Source organism: Ursus americanus, chromosome 36, assembly GCF_024610735.1.
Source record: "Ursus americanus isolate L20-20 chromosome 36, mUrsAme1.1.p, whole genome shotgun sequence".
Lineage (NCBI taxonomy): Eukaryota > Metazoa > Chordata > Mammalia > Carnivora > Ursidae > Ursus > Ursus americanus.
The window spans coordinates 5,134,792-5,155,394 of record NC_142162.1 but is presented as its reverse complement, the minus strand read 5'-3'; the positions used below and the strand labels follow the sequence as shown (position 1 = coordinate 5,155,394).

Sequence of the window (20,603 nt, the reverse complement as noted above, 5' to 3'; positions counted from 1 at the left end):
AAAGAGCTGAGATGTCCATTGACGAATGGATAAAGAAGATGTGGGGGGTGTGTGTGTGTGTGTGTGTGTGTGTGTACATATATACATATATGTATATATACATATACACACAATTGGAATATTACTCAGCTGTCAGAAAGGATGAATACTTACCATTTACATCATGGATGGAACTGGAGGGTGTTATGCTGAGCAAAATAAGTCAATCAGAGAAAGACAATTATCATATGGTTTCACTCATATGCGGAATATAAGAAACACCACAGAAGATCATAGGGGAAGAGAGGGGAAAACAGAATGGAAAGAAATCAGAGAGGGAGACAAAGCATGACAGACTCTTAACTATAGGAAACAAACTGAGGATTGCTGGAGGGGAGGCTGGTGGGGGATGGGGTAATTGGGTGAAGGGTATTAAGGAGGGCATGTAATGTGATGAGCACTAGGTATTATATGAAACTGATGAATTACTGAACTCTACATCTGAAACTAATAATAATAAGTTGGCTAATTGAATTTAAATTTTTTAAAAAGGATCATTCGCCACAATCAAATAGGATTTATTCTGGGGATGCAGGACGAGTCAATATTTGCAAATAAGCATCATAAACCACATCAGCAAATCTAAGGATAAAAATCATAGGATCAATTCAACAGATGCAGAAAAAGCATTTGACAAAATTCAACGTCTGTTCATGATAACAACTCTCAACAAAGTGGGTTTGAAGGAACATACCTCAACGTCATAAAGGCTATAGATGAAAACCCACAGCTAACACCATACTCAATGGTGAAAAACAGAGCTCTTTAAGATCAGGAACAAGACAAAGATGTCCACTGTCCCACTTTTATTCAATATACTGCTGCAAGTCCTAGCTCCTAGCCACAGCAATCAGACAAGAAAAAGAAATAAGAGGCATCCATATTGGTAAGGAAGAAGTTAAACTGTCTCTATTTGCAGATGACATGATGCTACATACAGAAACCCCTAAAGACTCCATCAAAAAACTATTAGAAGTAATAAATGAATTCAGGAAAGTTGCAGGATATGAAATTAATACCCAGAAATTGGTAACACTTCTATATACTAATAACAAAGTAGCAGAAAGAGAAAGTAAGAAAAAAATCCCATTTACAATTGCACTGAAAAGAGTAAAATACCTAGGAATAAAATTAACCAGGAAGGTGAAAGACCTGTACTCTGAATGATAAACCACTGATGAAAGAAAATGAAGACAATACAAACATATGGAGAGATGTCCTATGTTCATAGATTGGAGGAAATTAATACTGATAAAATGTACATACTACCTGAAACAATCTACAAACTCAATGCAAACCTTATCAAAATACCAAAAGCATTTTTCACAGAGCTAGAACAAATAATCCTAAAATTTGTATGGAATCACAAAAGATCCCTAGTACCCAAAACAATCTTGAGGATGAAAAACAAAGCTTGAAGTATCACAATTCCAGACTTCAAGATATAGTACAAATCTGTAGTAATCAAAAACAGACACAGAGATCAATGGAATGGAGGAGAGAGCCCAGAATTAAACCCACACATATATTGTCAATTAATCTATGACAAGGGAGGCAAGAATATATACCATGGGAAAAAGGCAGTGTCATCAATGAATGGTGCTGGGAAAACTAGATAGCTACATGCAAAAGAATGAAACTGGACCACTTCTAACACCATGCACAAAAATAAACTCAAAATGAATTAAAAACCTAAATGTAAGATCTGAAACCATAAAAGCCATAAGAGAACACAGGCAGTAATTTTTCTGACATCAGCGGTAGCAGCATTTTTCTAGATAGTTCTGCTCAGGCAAGGGAAACAAAAACAAAAACAAACTATTGGGACTACATCAAAATAAAAAGCTTTTGCACAGCAAAGGAAACCATCGACAAAACAAAAAGGCAACCTACTGAATGGGGGAAGATATTTGCAAATGATATATCTGATAAAGGGTTAATATCCAAAATATATGAAGAAATTATACAACTCAACACCAAAAAAACCCAAAACATCCAATTTAAAAATGGGGAAAGGATCTGAATAGGCACACAGATGGCCAACAGACACATGGGAGGATGATCCACATCACTAATCGTCACGGAAATGCAAATCAAAACCACAAGGATATATCACCCCACACCTATCAGAATGGCTAGAATCAAAAGGTCGGGATGTGGAAAAAAAGGAACCCTCACACATTGTTGGTGGGGAAATAAATTGGTACAGCTACTGGGGAAAACAGTATGGAAGTTCCTCAAAAAATTAAACATAGAAACATCATACAATGCAGTAATTCCACTACTGGACATTTACTCAAAGAAAATGAAAACACTAATTCCAAAAAGATATATGCATCCCTGTGTTTATTGCAGCATTATTTACAATAGTCAAGATATGGAAGTGACCTAAGTGTCCAATGATAGATCAATGCATAAGGAAAATGTAGTATATATACAACAGAATATTACTCAGCCATAAAGCAGATGAGATTCTGCCATTTGTAACAACATGGATGGACATCGAAGATATCACAATAAGAAAAATAAGTCAGACTGAGAAAGACAAATACCATATGATTTAACTCATATGCGGGATCTAAAAAAACAAAACAAATGAATAAACAAACAAAAAGCAGAATCAGATCTATAAATACAGGGAATAAGCTGATGGTTGCCAGAAGGAAGAGAGTGGGGGGATGGGCAGAATGGGTGAAGGAGAGTGGGAGATACAGGTTTCCAGTTATGGAATGAATAAGTCACCGGGAAAAAAGGCACAGCATAGGGTATATAGTCAATGATATTTTAATAGTATTGTATGGTGACAGATGGTAGCCACACTTGTGAGAATATAAGGTACAGAGAAGTTGAATCACTATGTTGTACATATAAAACTCATGCAATATTGTATATCAACTGTACTCAAATTAAAAATTTTTAATTAAAAAAAATGATGGTTTTCATATAGTGTAATATTGGCATAAAGATAAACAAATACATGGGGAGCCTGGGTGGCTTAGTCGGTTAAGGGTCTGACTCTTGATTTCGGCTCAGGTCATGATCTCAGGGTCATGACACTGAGCCCTGAGTGGAGCTCCGTGCTCAGCAGGAAGTCTGCTTGAGATTCTCTCCCTCTCCCTCTGCCCCTCCCACTGCTCATGCACATGCTCTCGCTCTCTCTCTAATAAAGAAATAAATCTTATTTAAAAAGATGGACAAATTTGGGTGCCTGGGTGGCACAGTCGTTAAGCATCTGCCTTCAGCTCAGAGCGTGATCCCGGCGTTCTGGGATCAAGCCCCACATCAGGCTCCTCTGCTGGGAGCCTGCTTCTTCCTCTCCCACTCCCCCTGCTTGTGTTCCCTCTCTCGCTGGCTTTCTCTCTCTGTCAAATAAATTTAAAAAAAAAAATCTAAAAAAAATTAAAATAAAAAAAATTAAAAGATGGACAAATAAAATACCTCAATAAACAGAATAGAGTCCAGAAACAGAACACACATTTATTGCCACCTGCTTTTCAACAAAGTTTGTCAAGATATTTCAATGGGAAAAGATCTTTCCAACAAATGGTAGGAAACAATTGGATATCTAAGAGCAAAAAAATAAACCTCAACCCTTACCTCATGCCACATATAAAAATTAATTCAAACTGGATCATAGACGTAAATGTAAGTGCTAAAATTGTAAAATTTCTGGAAGAAAACACTAGAAAAACTTTTAGTGCCTTGGGTTTGGCAAAGATTTCTTAAAAAGTCAAAAACTATAAACCATGAGGAGTACCTGGGTGGCTCAATCGGTTAAGCATCTGCCTTCAGCTCAGGTTATGATCCCAACGTCCTGGGATTGAGCCCCATGTGGGCAGGGAGACTTCTCCCTCTCTCTCCGCCCCTCCCCCTCCACTCATGCTCTCTCTCTATATATCAAATAAATAAAATCTTTTTTAAAAACTACAAACAATTAAAAAAAATCAATAAATTGGACTTGATCAAAATTAAAAATTATTCTTTTTTTTTTAAAGATTTTATTTATTTATTTATTCGATAGAGATAGAGACAGCCAGCGAGAGAGGGAACACAAGCAGGGGGAGTGGGAGAGGAAGAAGCAGGCTCATAGCGGAAGAGCCTGATGTGGGGCTCGATCCCATAATGCCGAGATCACGCCCTGAGCCGAAGGCAGACGCTTAACCGCTGTGCCACCCAGGCACCCCTAAAAATTATTCTTCTTCAAAAGACATGGTAAAAAAAATGAAAATCCAAATCACAGACTGGATGAAAATATTTGTAAAACATTAATCTGACAAAGGACTTGTATCTACAACATACAAGAAAATCTTATAGGTCAATAGTAGAAGATGAAAATCCTGCTTAAAAATGGGCAAAAGATTTGAACAGGCCCTTCAGCAAAGAAGATATCTAGGTGACAAGTACATGAAAAGATGTTCAACATCATTAGTTAGAGAAATTAAAATAAAAAACCGCAATGTGGTACTAGTACGCATTTATGAGAGTGGCTAAAATTTAAAAAGACATGTTAGAAAAATGTAGAGCAAATGGAACTCTCATATACTGGTGGTAGGAATGAAAAATGGTACAACCACTTTGGAAAACAGGCAAGTTCTTAAAAAGGTAAACCAGATAGTCCTAGATATTTACCCAAGAAAAATGAAATACATGTCCACACATAGATTTGTCTATAAATATCCACAACAGCATTATTCATAATAGCCAAAAGCTGGAAATGATCTAAACATCCATCAATGGTGAGTAGATAAATTATAGTACCTCCATGCAGTGAATGCTACACAACGTGTGGACAATTCTGGGAGGCAGGCTGCACGCTTCCTAGGCGTCCTGGTAGAATGAAGCCCCTTACCTAGAGCAGGGGCCACCCACCTTAGTGATTCATCTCTGCTTCCCTAAATCATTCTCCATGTTGTTTCAGTACCACACCTGGGATCATATCCCAAATACTCTATCTACATTCAAGTCTGTGTCAGGCTCTGCTTTTGTGAAAAAATGAAACTGAAACCACACATTCATGATGGTTAAGTGAATTTGAGTAAATCAGTATGACAAATTATTATGTAGCCAGTTTTAAATGTTTACAAATAATGACACAAAATTGTGTTTGAGACAATGTGAAGTTTTCTTCAAAGGATTCAGTATAGAAGTCAGGTGTTATATGCAAGTAATGAATCATGGAACTTTACATCAAAAACTAGGGATGAACTGTATGGTGACTAACAGAATATAATAAAAAATATTATTAAAAAAAAAAGAAGTCAGAAATTTCTGTATTTTGCACAGCCTGGTATTGTGCCTTATTAAAGGCACACAAAAAACATTTACTGAATGAACAAACATTACTGCAGGCAAACTGGCCAATGAACAATAAGCCAAAAATAAAAGGTGCCAATCCTATGCCCAAATCTTTTTGTGTAATTAGCAAATCAAGTCCATATAAGCAAGTAGGACTCATCCCAGGAACCCCAAAACAGTTCAGCATTAGAAAATCCATCAGTGTAACTCATACTTTTTAAACTGTTCTTCAAAACTGAATAGACATTTAATAAAATTCAATTAACAGATTAACAAATTTCTTTTTATCTTAGCAAACTACGAATTCAAAAACAACAGGAAGCAAAAAAAGTACGTCCTTAACTTGATAACGCGTATGTACTAGAAACTTCTATCTATTATGCACCAGACTCAAAGGCTGACACTGAGCCTCCCAGCACTGGAGAGGCTACAGTAATGCAGGCACAGAGTTTACAATCTACTGGGGGAACACAGGCAAGTAAGTAGGTAATTGTAATACAGCGGGAGAAGATGTTATGACGAGAGAATTAGAGGGTGCCCTAGTAACAGAAGAGAGGCATCACCACTGACTTTGCTGAAGACAGCTACCTAAACAGATGATAAATACCTTCTGGACAGGACAGAGTTATTTTCATTTTTGTATGGCCTAGTATCTAAAATAATGTCAGACACATGGTAAGTCCTTAGGAAATGTTTCTTAAATGAACGAGCGAATGAACAAAAAGGAACAAATATTAAAGAGCAGCCTTAGACTTTTTTGGAAGTCAGATACAGATTTTCAATAAATTCAATGATTTATTACAAATTTGATTTCTTCTAAAGAGTTCATTTGGATAAGAATACACACACACACACACACACCCATTATACACAGGAGCAATCCTAAATACTCACGGGTACAAGGGATTTGTATTGGCTAGTTGAAGAGTTTGTGTTTTCACAGGTTCCACAGCTATTAACATATCTTGTTCTACAGCCATAGGAAGAACAGAATATCCGCAATAATCTATATGTTCTCCTAGAGAAAAAGAGAATTTTTAATATTGCTAGCAGATGAAACAGGAGAAACTCAAGTAGGTTGACATACAGGAAAAACTTGACCACAAGCCAGGTTTTAACAGAAAATAAAAATACGATACACAGGAAATGATTCCGTTCTCTTATTCTCCCAGACACCCAAGCCAGAAACTTCTGCTAGAATATTAATTCATTTCTCTAATTTTTAGATTTCTGTAATTACATCGTCACAAGTTTTTTTCTACTTTCTAATTCATAGTGATCATCTTCAAATATTTTGTTTTGTAACTAGTTATACGAAGTATCAAAAAACATAATATCACCTTACTCTGTTGCTCTTTCATATTACCTTGTTAAATATGAACAATTGAAGCCTTTAGCACACTCTGCTTATATTAACATTACGTGAGTCTCACTCTCTTCCTTGTTAAGCCAACACGCCCACTAAGCTGAGGACTTTGCTTTATTTATATTTGTGGCCTAACTAAATGTCTAAAAATTAGACTGGCATTGATAAGTTATGCTGAGTGTGCTAGATGTAGCTAGGATGAAGAAAAAGAAGCTAGAAAAAGAATTTTAATCTGCAGTATTTTATATATAATAAGCAAATATGGGAAACAAACTATTCCCTCCTATGCATTTTAATTCTTCTATGAATCATCAGCAGGAATTTTATTTCCTATTACACTATAATATTTTCTCCAAGTTGCTATTTAAATTCAGGGTTGCTATTCATAAGATTTAGATACAAAATAACAATCCAAGAAAGAAATAAGCACAATAAGCAAGCTCATTTATATTTCCCCAGGACAGGTTTTCATGCCTGATTGTTCCTATGGCAAACACTGCCCAACTAATAAGAAACACAAACTGAATGGAAGACAATTCAACAGCATAATTATAATTATGTTTTTAAATAATTATTATTCTACATATTATTACAGGTAGCAAGTCTCTTTCTATGTTGATGTGTCCTTTAAAGTGAAATGATAAAAGGTTTTTTTATGGATTGACAATGACAAATGGAGAAGTGGTTTTCAGAGCTGTCTTTCTCACCAATTTCCTTCAAAAAAACCAGTAATATAAAATAGTGGTTCACAAGGAGAAAGTTATACATTTATCTACATGAACCTGCATCATTTCTTTTTTCCTTGCCGGCTGTTAAAAGAGTCAAAGTGGCCCTCTTCTGGTGCCCTAAATACCAGCCTCTCTTGCCTTCTCGCGAAATCTGCTCTATCAGTTCCTCTCTCTCAGTTATCTATAATCTCTCTCTCTCTCTCTCTCTCTCTCTCCACTGGCTTTACTCCATTCCCCCTCTCTCCCTCATTTAACCATGCTCAAACATCCCATTTTTTAAAAAATCCTCCATTCTTTGCTTCAAAATAAAATAAGTCGCCTGAGTTGATAATAATTGAAGCTAGATATTGGGTACACGGGAGTTCATTATATCATTCCAATGACTTTTTTGTATGTTTACATTTTCCCTATAGAAAGTTTTCTTTTTAATTCTCCTTGACTCCTAGTTTTTCCTCAGTTCCCCAATGCCATTTTCTCTTGATAGAACCTATTGATTCTTCAGGTCACCACACTCTTAAAAGGGCTTCCCAGTACTCTTCTAATCCAATGAGTAAATGTAAAACCATCAAGATTATTCACCACTATCTACAAATTTAACGTGCAACACAAACAAAATCTTCTCATCTCTCATGAAAACAATCTTAACAACAAAAATTTCAACAAATCTTTAAAATAAAAGGACAAAAAAATAAAATAAAATAAAATAAAAGGACAAAATTAACATTAATCACATGGATTGGGAAAGAGGAAAATATAGTGTGTTCCTTATGCAACAGCTTAACTTGCTACAGTAGATACATGTGAAATACTTTATTTTTTCAGTTCTCTTGGGAAAAGTTAAGAAAATAAAGTACATTAACAAAAATTTAGATCTTATCAAAGGAGGAAAAAATTAAGAGAAGGAACTTTTGCAATACCTATGATGTTGACTCTTCCTGGCGCTCGAACATAAAACTTGGGAGTGGATCCAAACTTAGAGTTAAACATGTCCTTTAGCTTCAGCAATCTGAAAGCAAGAGGGTACTTCAGAATATTTGTATAACAGAAAAATCTATAAGCCACATATACACAAACACATTTCATATACCTACCACCATTATCTCTAAAAAGAAAAGCAAAAATTTTTTACTGACATACTTCTTTGAAAATCCTAGGATATGACAATACAGTAACTTCCTAGGTGACAAAAGAGTATAGCTAAGCACACAAGTAAAAAAGATGAATATACGCAAAAGGAAAAACTACTTCCTTCAATTATAAAGAATATAACTTTCTGTATAATTCTCAACAATATTCAGAGAAGAATCTTTATACTAAAAGAAATAGCATGGGGTAGTATTTCAGTTTCCTAGGGCTACCATGATAAAATACTACAAACTGGGCGGCTTAAAATAACAGAAATTCATTGTCTCATCGCTTCTCGGCCTTTTGGCTAAGATCAAGTGTAGAAATTGTCTCACTGCTCTAGGGGCTAGAAGTCCAAAATCAGAGTGTTAGTAGAGCCATGAGCCTCTCCTTGCCTCTTTTTAGTTGCTGGTGGTGGCCATCCAGCCTCGGCATTCCTTGGATTACAGCTGCATTGATCCAAATTTTGCGTCTATCGCCACACAGAATTCTCCCCATGTGTCTCTATTTGTGTCTCTGTTTTTCCTTCTTATAAGGACACCGGTCTTATCAGATTAGAGCCCACCTTCATTCACTATGACTCAACTTGATTACATAAGTACATAAAAATGCTAGTCCAAATAAGGTCCATTCTCAGGTTCCAGGTGGACATGAATGGGGTGCAGTTGGGGAGGCACTATTTAACCCAGTACTAGTCAACTGAACACTAGAGTGGATATCAGGAGACCACGGTTCGGGTCAAATCATTTTCCCTTAGCCTCTCTTCTGTGAAATTAGAGAGTTTTACTAGATATTCCTTATAGGCCCCTTCTAGATCCAAAATTCTTATAATAGATTTAATAATTTTATAAGAATTTTATACTGTTAAATCATCTCAAGGCACTTCTATGAATACCCCCCACTGTTTACAGTCCCACACCATAGTGTATCTGAATAATAACACCAGGACAATAAATATCTTTTAAAGTCTACCATATTCAAGACACTCATTGATTAACCGATTGATCTTAAAGATTAATTCATTGTAAGAAACAGATAGTCACACCAAAAACAGCTCAAGGAAAAAGGAAATTTATTATAATGATAGAAAGATATGTTAAATATCTTTGGAACTTATTCAAGATGGTCTCCTAAGAATGGACAGTTATCAGAAACTGTTTATATAAGTGTCTTTGGTTCTCTTTTCATGTCTCATCCTGTCATCACTCCAAAGACAACAACTCTACTTCTCTTTGCTCAGTGCTGTTCACATTTCAGTTGCCTCTGTGAGCGCCTTGGTTTCTGTTCCTCCACACCTTCAGTTTTCATGACACTGTGGCTTCAAGTCTACAAGATTTAATAGCTCCAATGTCCTATATTATCTGATTAAGTCTCTGTGTCCATTAATTCAAATTCTCAAAAAAGATAATCTGGGTGGCAGAGTTTAGGAAACAAGAAGAAAACAGAGGTAGTAATCCTGATATCAGACATCGTAGAATGTGTGCCAAAGAGCATACAAGGAAAATTCTTAATGCTGACGGCTGCAATTCAAAATGAAGGTAATAGTTTAAGAAATGCTCCCAAATAAAACTACAACCACTTTTATAAGGCAAAAACAATAGGCATTGTAAGGAAATACAGATAGGAATACACTAACAATAAGAGTCTATAAGATACCTTTCTCAGTATAAAAACAGAGCAGGTGGACAAAAGGAAGAAAAGAGAGACTCAAACAACAAAACTGATAAAGTAGATTATGGATATGTACATATATTTAGCATTGTACCTGTTAATGGGAAATATAACTTAAGAATGCATGGAATATTCACAAATATTGATCATATCTTAAATCATAAAGAACACATCTGTAAAGTCTTATATATATATACATAAAATATAGAAAAAGTGATAAAGCAAATACAGTAAAATGTTACCATTTGGAGAATCTGGGATAAGAGTATACAGTAATTTTTTTTTTTTTTTACTATATTTGACTTTTATGTAAGTGTGAAGTTATTTCAAAGTAACCAAAAAATTTTAAGGGGTGCCTGGGTGGCTCAGTTGGTTAAGCATATGACTCTGGATCTCAGCTCAGGTCTTGATTGCAGAGTCATTGAATTCAAGCCCCTCGTTGGGCTCCATGCCCAACATGGAACCTACTTAAAGAAAAAAAATGTGTTTGTTTGTTTGTTTGTTTGTTTGTTTGTTTGTTTGTTTGTTAAAGAAGAATTGACTGGTGCTTTACTAACTACTCTACTTATAAAGGAAGTTAATAATAGTCCTTGGTCTCTAGGACAAATTTGGCAGAAAAAAAAGATAGTTAAGTGTAAAAGTACAATACAGAGAGACAATAGAGTGATAAGCCAGACAAATACAGTCCTTTGGGAGCACAGAGAAAAGATATTTCATCCCTACTGTAGAAGAACGTGGGTGGTAAAATAAATCCAGAAGGGGGATGATAAGTTAAAGAAGGCTCCCCCAAAAGACAATAGTTAAAATGAATTTTAAAGGATGATGTCAGACAAGTGGGATGGAGTCATGCATTCTAGGCAAATGGAATGAAAAGGCCCAGTATGCTGCATTCAGAAAATTGTAATTAGGGTTTAAATACTTCAGAGGAGGAGGCTGGTGGTAATCAAGCCCCAGATATTAAAGGGCTTGGTATGCCATGTTGAAGAACCTGGCTTTTAACCCATAGGCAATGGATGTAAACACACATTTACAGATGGAGTGATATTAATCAATTTCACACTTGAAAAAGCTCACTGAGAGGTGTACGAAAGATGGGTTGTAGGAAGACAAAGCAAAAACAAAGAAATCTAAAAGGTGGCCATTTGTAGTAAACCTAGAGAGAAAGGCTAAAAGGTCCATTAGTGATGGGGATAGAAAAGGGTGAAAATTAAATTAAGGTGATATTTAAAAAGTCAAATCCATAGGAAATAGTAACCAATTAGAAGTGAGAAAATGTGAGAAAGAGGGAGAAGCATATTACTCCTCTTTTTCTGGCTTCCATAACTCCACTAGCCTCAACAGAGGTTTATGTTGTTTCTGCTTGGGGAAATCATATGCAGACAAAATGCAAGGTCTGCTGAATTTGAATCCTTATTAATTTGCTTTTATAAGCACTGCAAACACAAATAAGGTGAAGTGCTAACAGCAGAGTTAGAATGAGCCTCCTAAAATGTGCTTTAATGAAATGATTTGGGGGTTCTCAAATGTGCCCTTTTCCCAGACTACCTCAGGAAGGCAGTCTGTCCATGCTTTTTTGTAAGTGCTCAGCACCGGAGGCTTACCATTCAACATTCCTCCCTTTGAAATTCAAATGCATGGAGGGTATAAAAGGAAACAAGAAAAGTATTTCTAAGAATAGAAAGAACTGAAGTGTATAGTGTTTTTCTAAACTTCATACCTAATCCTCTAATAATGAAGCGGTATGGCTATAATTGGGGGAGTAGCCATACTTCACAGCTCTGGGCATCACCAGCAAGACTCCATCTCTTAAAATGTAGTCATTTAAAGTATGCGCCCCACAAGAGTACAATGAGCATTTTCAATATGAAAATAATAGCTCCTAATCACAGACCTGCACCCCTGAAACAAATAACACATTACATGTTAATTTTTTTAAAAAGAAGGATGCAAAACAACAATCTAGTGAAATTAAGAAGATAATTCTGTTCACAATAGCATGAAAAAGAACAGAACAGAAAACAGTCTGGTGTTTCCTCGAAAGGTTAAACTTAGAATTAGTATATGACCCAACATTTCCACTTCTATGTATATGCCCCCAAAGAATTGAAATCAGGGACTCAAACAGATACTTGCACAAGAATGTTCATAGCAGCATTATTCACAATAGTCAAAAGGTGGAAACAAGCCAGCATCCAACAACAGATGAATGAATAAACAGAATGTAGTGTGTGTGTATATGTGTGAATATTTTATTGATCCACAGAAAAGAATCAAGGTCTGATACATGCTTCTATATGGATGAATCCTGAAAACATTATGCTAAGTGAAATAAACTAGACACGAAAGGACAAATACTGTATGATTTCACTTATATAAAATACTTAAAATAGGAAAATTCATAGAGACAAAAAGTAGATTAAAGGCTACCAAGGGTTCTCCAAGGGTGGAGAAAATAGGGGAGTTACTGCTAATGGATATAGAGCTTATCTGGGATGATGAAAAATGTCAGAAATATGTAGCAGTGGTGATTGTACAACAATGTAAATGTAATTAATGTAATTATGTAAATGTGATGTATGCAAATACATAATGTAATTATGTAACAATGTAAATAATGTAATGTCACTGAATTTTACACTTAAAGTGGTTAAAATGACAATTTTATATTTATTTTACCACAATAAAAAGAATCAAAAAAAAGAAAAGAATAGCTCCTACAAAGATTATACTTTTAAAGACAGAATTGGCCAAAACATCACCACACAAATTGCTGAATCTGGTGCTCTGAATGTTTTTGACTTAAGATATAGATATATATCTCTATATTTTTTATAGCAGTTTTAGTTACAGAACTTGAGGGAAAAAAATTATGACTGCAGTAAATGAAGTGGATTTTAGTCTAAGGATTGATTCTCAAAGGACACTGGGGTGACCATATGGCTAACTGCAGAGATGAAAGAAATAACATTTGAGGAGACAAGACATGTATCTTTGGTTTGTCATTGTGACCTTAGGCAAGTCTCCTATCCTGTCTGGGCTTTTGTTTTCTCTTCATTATCAAGACACCTAGTCATGGCATTACAGAAAATACTAATTTTTACTACTAATTTAAGAATAATTGGTTAAGGGGCTCCTGGGTGGCACAGCGGTTAAGCGTCTGCCTTCGGCTCAGGGCGTGATCCCGGTGTTATGGGATCGAGCCCCACATCAGGCTCTTCCGCTATGAGCCTGCTTCTTCCTCTCCCACTCCCCCTGCTTGTGTTCCCTCTCTCGCTGGCTGTCTCTATCTCTGTCGAATAAATAAATAAAATCTTTAAAAAAAAAAAAGAATAATTGGTTAATATGTATTTTTATGGTGAACGGGATCAGAATAATGCCACTCCAAAATATGCCACTTAACATAGGATTATTTTGAGCTGAAGGCAATCAAGAAACAGCAGACACAGGAGGAGCTCTCTACCCTCCCTCCATCTGCCTAAAAGCAGAGCATACATTTTCCCTTCTCTTTGGGAAGGTGTCTCTCCTCCCCTCTCCCACACCAAGAGATGACTCATCACTAGAGCCCTCACTGACTGGAGTCTGCATAAACAAAACTTACTAAAATAACCCTTACCTTCCATTGATTTTCCCCCGTATACTCATGTTCCCACTACTTACCACCCCTAGAAGCCCAAACTGCTTTCCTCCGTCTAATCATTTCTCATTCTCCTTTGTCTAGTCATCATCCTTCATTAAAATGGTATAAGTCCCCAGACCCAACCACTTCATCGGATTTTACTGCTTTTCTGTGAAGCCCCCTTGTGCATGTAAAATAAACCTTTTCTCCTGTTAATCTATCTTTCGTCAGTTTAACCTTGAGGGCCCAAGTTACTAAACCTAAGAGGGTAGAGAAAAAGTTTTTCCTACCTTATAACGGTAATTTATGTGAGTTCTATGCCTCACTTTCCTCAACTATAAATTGAGGATAATAATGGAACTCACTGGAAAGGTTTGTTTTGAGGGTTTTATAAGAATGCAATAATTATTACTCATTAATTATAACTGTTAATTTCAAAATTTAACAAATGTTAAAAATGGCATTTCAAAGTATAGATAATTGTCATTGAGGGAGAAGGGGAAATTTTAATCCTACTTTGATCCTTCCATCACAATTAATTCTTCCTAATCAGAAATTCAAATGTAAAAGTGAAACAATAATTATATTAGAGATCTTAGAAAATAAAATCATCATGGTAACAATAAAAATAGTAGATGGCCTGAATAAAAGAAGAGGAATTGAAGAACAAATTAGTGAGCAAGATAAAGCTGAGGGAAAGTAGATATTAAGAACAAGATTACAATTATTTCAACTACAACAAAAATGAGGGATTTATATTTCAAAACTTGTAAGATGCAACCATAATGATAGTCAGAAAACATTTTCTAACCTTCAATGAACATAAGAAAACAAGAAATAATGGAAATAAATGAAGTATGCATATAGCACAAGAAGCAAGAAATAGAGAAATTAGAAGAAATGAATTAAAAGATAAAAACAGAATTTACTGAACTGGGGGGTAAAGAGCAGATACGGTTAAAAAAATTACACACTGGTTATTTGATAAAAACAATAATACAGAAAAAATTTGAGTGTTATTATGTAACATCAATATGAGAAATAAGAGACTACTATAGATTCATAAAGATTTAAAAAATTTTTAATATAGACAAAGGTGGTTTTTCTAAGAAAATATAAATTTCTAAAGATTGACAGAAGAGAAACAGAAAAAGTAGTCAGAAATTATCTCCTTAACAAGGCTCAGAAAATGTTATGAGTTAGTTCTGCCAGACCTTAATGAAAAATGATCCTTTGCTTTTATAAATGGTTCTAACAGTACAAACTGGAAAGACTTTCTGATGTGGGAAACAAAGTCAAAAGAAAAATTAAATTTCCTTACTCGTCACAGTCCATTGACAAGTCCAGGCAGAGTGACATTCCTCTAGAAACTCAGCTGCCTCAATGTTGACACTTTGCTAAGGGCAAAAGGCAATCTTTGCCTGACGCCCCAGGATCCCGTAAACCACTTCAAATAAAAATTCCTTTGGAAATTTCCTTTATCTCTGAACCCCCCCAAGATATTTGTTAGCAATCATCCCCCAAGCTTATGACCCACTGATACACATCTGAAGGGTCTCATGACTAAGGTTTTATTGGACAGTAATATATTACCTTTCCCTAATAAGAGCTACCCCCCCCCAAGATCCTGGAAACCTTGCTTCCAAAATTCCTTAGAGACTTACACTATCCTTAACCCCCTCCCAACTTGAAGGTATATAATCGCCACCCCTCACAGCCCCAATGCAGCTCTTTCTGCCCACAGGTCCTGTCCCTGTGCTTTAATAAAACCACCTTCTGCCCCAAAGATGCATCAAGAATTCTTTCTTGGCCGTTGGCTTCGAACCCTAACATCTTTCCTGTATCACTTTCCATCTCATTTTAGGAGGCCAGAATAACCCAGATGCTAGAACAATGATAGCCCTCAAAAGTAAAATACAGGCTATTATCACTTGTGAAAACAGAGAAAAACTAAATAAAATATTGGTAATTTTAATCCAACACACATTATTTAATATTTGTAACCAAAGAGAGTTTATTCCAGGAATATAAAGATAGTACCAGGAAATCTCTTGATTAAACACACTATTCCAACAAAATAAAAGGGGAAAACTCTATAATTCCATGATCCTCTCAAAATATGCCAAAAAAAAAAAAGATTCAATAACCATGACTAATTTTTTTAATAAAATTTAAAATTATAAAAAAAAAAAAGCCATGGACATACTAGAAAAGAAAGTAATGTCCTACATTTAATAAAGGCTATTTATCAGAAATAATAAACATCTTATCTGATGACAAAATTTTAGAAGCTACCCCACCAAAATCAGAATAAAGACAAGGGTGATATCATTCAACACTGTACTATAATGCATGAAGTACAAAATGTCTACACAACAAAATACATCATCAAATTAAAGGGAAAGTGCTAGACTGGGAACAATATATAATATATACAAAACAACAAATGGTTTATATCCAAAACTACCATTCATACCAAAAATAAATACATAGAGTTCCTAAAAACTAACAAGAAATAGACAATATAATAGCATCTTTTTTTTTTGCAGGGCCATTTGGCAGGAACTATCAAAATTTTAAATATTTATTAACTTTGACCCTGATTCCATTTCCATTAATGAGCTTAAAGAAATATCATCAAAAATGCTCAGAGATACATGTACAAAGATGTTTACTGAAGCACTGTTTATGAAAGTGAAAAATTGGAAACTTAAATGTACAGTGTAGTTGAGTGGTTAAATAAATAATGGTATTCATACTATGAAATACTCTCAGCCCTAAAAAACAATGATATAAATCTGTATAGACTGAAATGCCAGGACCTCTGAGAAATATTGTTAAGCGAAAAAAGTAAGTAACAGAAAAATAAATATGATTTCACTTTTATGACTATAATACCATTTTTATAAAAAACGGTAATAATGATATAAAGATACAGTGATACTATAAAGATAAAATGATATTACAATAATGTGAGCCCTATGGATAACTTCTAAGAAGGGAGTAAGAATTGGCAGCATAGGATAGCAATCAGAGACTATAATGAGGAAAGATCTGTGGAATTTTCAAGTTTTAATGAATACATTTTTAAATAATCCAAATCTTTCATATTAAGAATGCAATTCATGCAGCATCATTATTCATAGAACCAAAAGGTGGAAACAACCCAAATGTCCATCACCCAGTGAACAGATAAACAAAATGTGGTTCATCATACAATGGGATATTGTTCAAGCGTAAAAAGGAATGACATACTGATAACATGTTACAACATAGATGAACCTTGAAAACATTACATTAAGTGAAAGAAGCCAGTCACAAAAAACCACATATTATATGATACCATTTATTTGAAATTTCCAGAATAAGCAAATCTATAGAGATAGAAAGTACATTAGTGGTTGCTTAGGTGGGGTAGGGGAGGGTGGGATGGGAGTGGTGGCGATGGTTTAAGGGATACAGAGTTCTTTGGGGGATGATGAAAATGTTCTAACTTTGATTATGGCAATAGCTGTACAATTCTGTGAATATACTAAAAACCACTTAATTGTAAACTTTAAACAGGCGAACTGTATGGTATGTGACTTACATATCAACAAAGCTGTTACCAAAAAAAAATAATCCAACAATTTAAAAGTTCATTCCAAAGAGAAGAAAAAGAGAAGACACACCACTCTTAAGAATGCAAAGAAAGCTAGAGCAGTGGAATTTGAGTAGTCATACAGTACAGGGAGTATGCAAGATTGAAATGAGAAAAAAAAATTAGAGCTTTTATTTCTATTTGACATTTATATAAAAGAATAAAAAGACATTAAGCTTTCTGAAATTTTTAATACTATTGACTAGGGGCCTTACTCGGATGATCATGTGCCCTGTGAAGTCGAAGAGGCATTCTAAAGAAACAGTAGGAATTCCAAAGAAGACAGTCTGGCCGTAGGGCCCTTATGCATTTTTTTTTCCCCTCAGCATATTGCAACACATGACCAGTTAGGTAGGCTTACAGATACACTATCTAGATTTAACTGAACTCTTTCCCACTAAAATGAGTAAGTGGCTGAAACATTGCCTGAAACTTATTACTATATTTCATGCACAAGTGAAAAACAAAAAAATGGCAGAGCGCAATTATCTGACCACTATTATGATCTCTTCTGCGGCTAGCACAGAATGATAAATATTAACAATAAATATCTGTTGCATGACTGAATATTGTAAAATTCATAAAAGGCAAGAAACAACTCTAAGGAAACCTAGTAAACAATTTTTCACTTTTAGTACATGTTACCACTATTCATTCCCCTTCTCCCATACAGTAATTATAGAAATATTAAGCATTATGATTAAATCATAAGAAATAGAAACACAGAAGAAATTTATACATGGATATGGGCCAGATTATTTTCACATAACGAATTTATGAATTTTATTTAAAGCATGTCTTTCACAATGTGCCCTAATTCATTCAAGTATGTAAGGGCAACAGCACCTCCCAAGGACCTCCAGAGAATATACTGATATCCAGAGACCTGCACAAGTAGTCTAAAGCCCTGCTGGTCTCCATATCCAAAAATTATGTTTCTTCCAGGTAACTAAAGACCCACTGTTTGATTCCTTAAGGGCGAAAAAAGCATTTGCAAGTTTTAGTAAGTTGTAATATTATCAACCGTCACATGACTGTGAAAAACCAGGAAGTAGGGAGAGCTTGAAGACTTAATGTTAGAGAAAAAAATTAACAGGGAAAAAGTAAAAATTAGAAACAGCAAAGGGGGAGAGAAACCAACCTTAGAAAAGCTGCACGGCTAATATGTAGCAAGTTAGAGACTTCATGCTATGAGATTTCCCTCCTATGTCAGAACTAAGTATTTCTACAAAGTATCTGCAAGATGCCCTCAAATGAAAAGATCCTCCACAAGGTATCACTAAAGTTATTCTGTAGCTACTTACTGGCCGCAGATTAACTCCCAAAGTGAAATGCATAGATTTTATGGTTTAAAGGGATGCAGAGACCAAGGGGGTTTTGTTTGGGTTTGGATTTTGGTGTGTTTGTTTTCAATGAGTATTTTAGAAAGGGGACTTTAAAAAGCACCACCAACTGGCAGACAAGACAAAGAAAGAAGGGGTTCAAAGTTAATCTGGGCACTTCTGCTAAAGCCCAGCAGAAACAGCGTACCACCTTCAGCACCAATCGGAAAAGACGTATCTGCACGGATGAAGAAAAGCACTCAACCCCTGGTAGGAATCAAGGTGTAAAGTGTTTGCGGTGTGGTCTTTCTCGCAAGCGCAGCCATGCGCCCTTATAAAATCCCAAGGATTCTGTCCACTCCCGGGAGCAAAAGAAGCACCCAGCGAAGAGCCAGAAGTCCTGGACACTACCTTAACCTAGCCTACCTAGGCGATCCCAAAGCGCGGCATCTCCTCTCCCCCACCTGGGATGTTCTGCCACTTGGACTCGACGCATGGCAGGGCCCTCCGTAGCCATATTTCGCTAGATCCTTCTTTGCTTCGCAGTTTCAACTGGCGAAACAGAGAGCTCCCAAGGTAATCACGAGACATCTGCGGCAGGAGCCTTTTCTTCCGGGCGACAGCAGCCCTCACCCTGCGGAAATCCTGCCGCTTTGCTGAGGTGGCTGCCTCCAGTCGGCCCCGCCTATGGCTCCTCCTCCCTGGGGCTCCAGGGCCTGGTGCCCTCCTAGCAGCTGTCAGGTACAGCCACCGTGCTGCTCAGAGGGCACTGGGACCCGCTGGGGCCCCTGCGCGTGTGAAGAAGCTAAGGAAGTTTATTTTCTGCGCCCTGGGACATAAGTCTGAGAACACAATTATAGCCTGGCGCCTCAGGTTGCTTTTTTCCTTTCTTTTTTTTTTTTTTTTTTTTTTTTTTTCTTTTTTTAGTTAGGGTGTTTCTTTTTTTCTTTCGTGACCAGCAGCTACACCCCCAAATAACACTAAATTGTTTAGTTATTGCCTTAAGGGCAGTATAAAATTGATGCAGCTTTTGATTTAAACATATTTATTTCCAGAATGGAGGCTTCAGTGGGCCTTCCCAGAACACAATTAATAGTGAAAAGAAGAAAATACATGTCTTTCAAACTACAAGAATCCTTTGCATCCAGTTCAATCCCTTCATTTTTCAGCTACCTAGACAAGTCCCAAATGCCCTACGAAAAAAGCACACCATTCCCATCCCATCATTCTAGTATATTTGTTTTCTTTCCTTCAGGGTTCTCATAACTTCTGCATATTTCTTTTCTTTCGTATTGTCTGTTTCACCATCTCCACCATCACTACCACTACAAAGTAAGCAAGTTGAGGGTAGGAACTGTGTATCTAGGCAGCGTCTAGCAGATTATTAATAGGTAAGATGAACTGAATGAACAAATGAAAGCTGAAGTGACTTCCTAAGGTCACACTGTTAATTGGTAGTAAAACTTAAATTGTCAATTGAGCACTGTCAGTGCTGTGTTAGTTCACAGGGGAATCATGGGATGATTAATGCAAAACATAAAGAACTTACAGATTTCAGTAAAGGAAACAAACAAAGACAAATTTGGAATTACAATATAATTGTGTCTGCTCCCTACTTTGCCTCCACACCATACATCGTTCTGAAAAGTAGGTGGTTCATTTCATAAACCTAGGGATGTATGGGCACCATTTTGGGTGACAATAAAAACAAATAAGCATTAGAGATACCAAAATGGCAAACAACAATGATATTGCTAAAAGTGTGTAACTGCATTTTTACAAGAGACATTTTTACAAGGTC

General features: G+C 35.9%; 1 protein-coding gene across 3 annotated transcripts in view; it reads right to left on the bottom strand.

The window, feature by feature from the left end:
• GALK2 (galactokinase 2) overlaps positions 1–20,603 on the bottom strand; it is a 104,938-nt gene that overhangs the window by 80,805 nt on the left and 3,530 nt on the right. The window contains exons 1-3 of one of the 3 annotated variants that reach the window (XM_045812065.2): positions 19,267–19,459; positions 8,346–8,434; positions 6,229–6,352 (exon numbers count right to left, since the gene is read on the bottom strand). In XM_045812065.2, coding sequence (XP_045668021.2) covers positions 6,229–6,352; positions 8,346–8,434; positions 19,267–19,319 — 266 coding nt within the window. In that variant the 5' untranslated portion in view covers positions 19,320–19,459. Of the gene's footprint in view, positions 1–6,228; positions 6,353–8,345; positions 8,435–19,228; positions 19,460–20,603 lie in introns of those variants that run through there. The other 2 variants (XM_045812067.2, XM_045812066.2) reach the window with 2 other exon arrangements.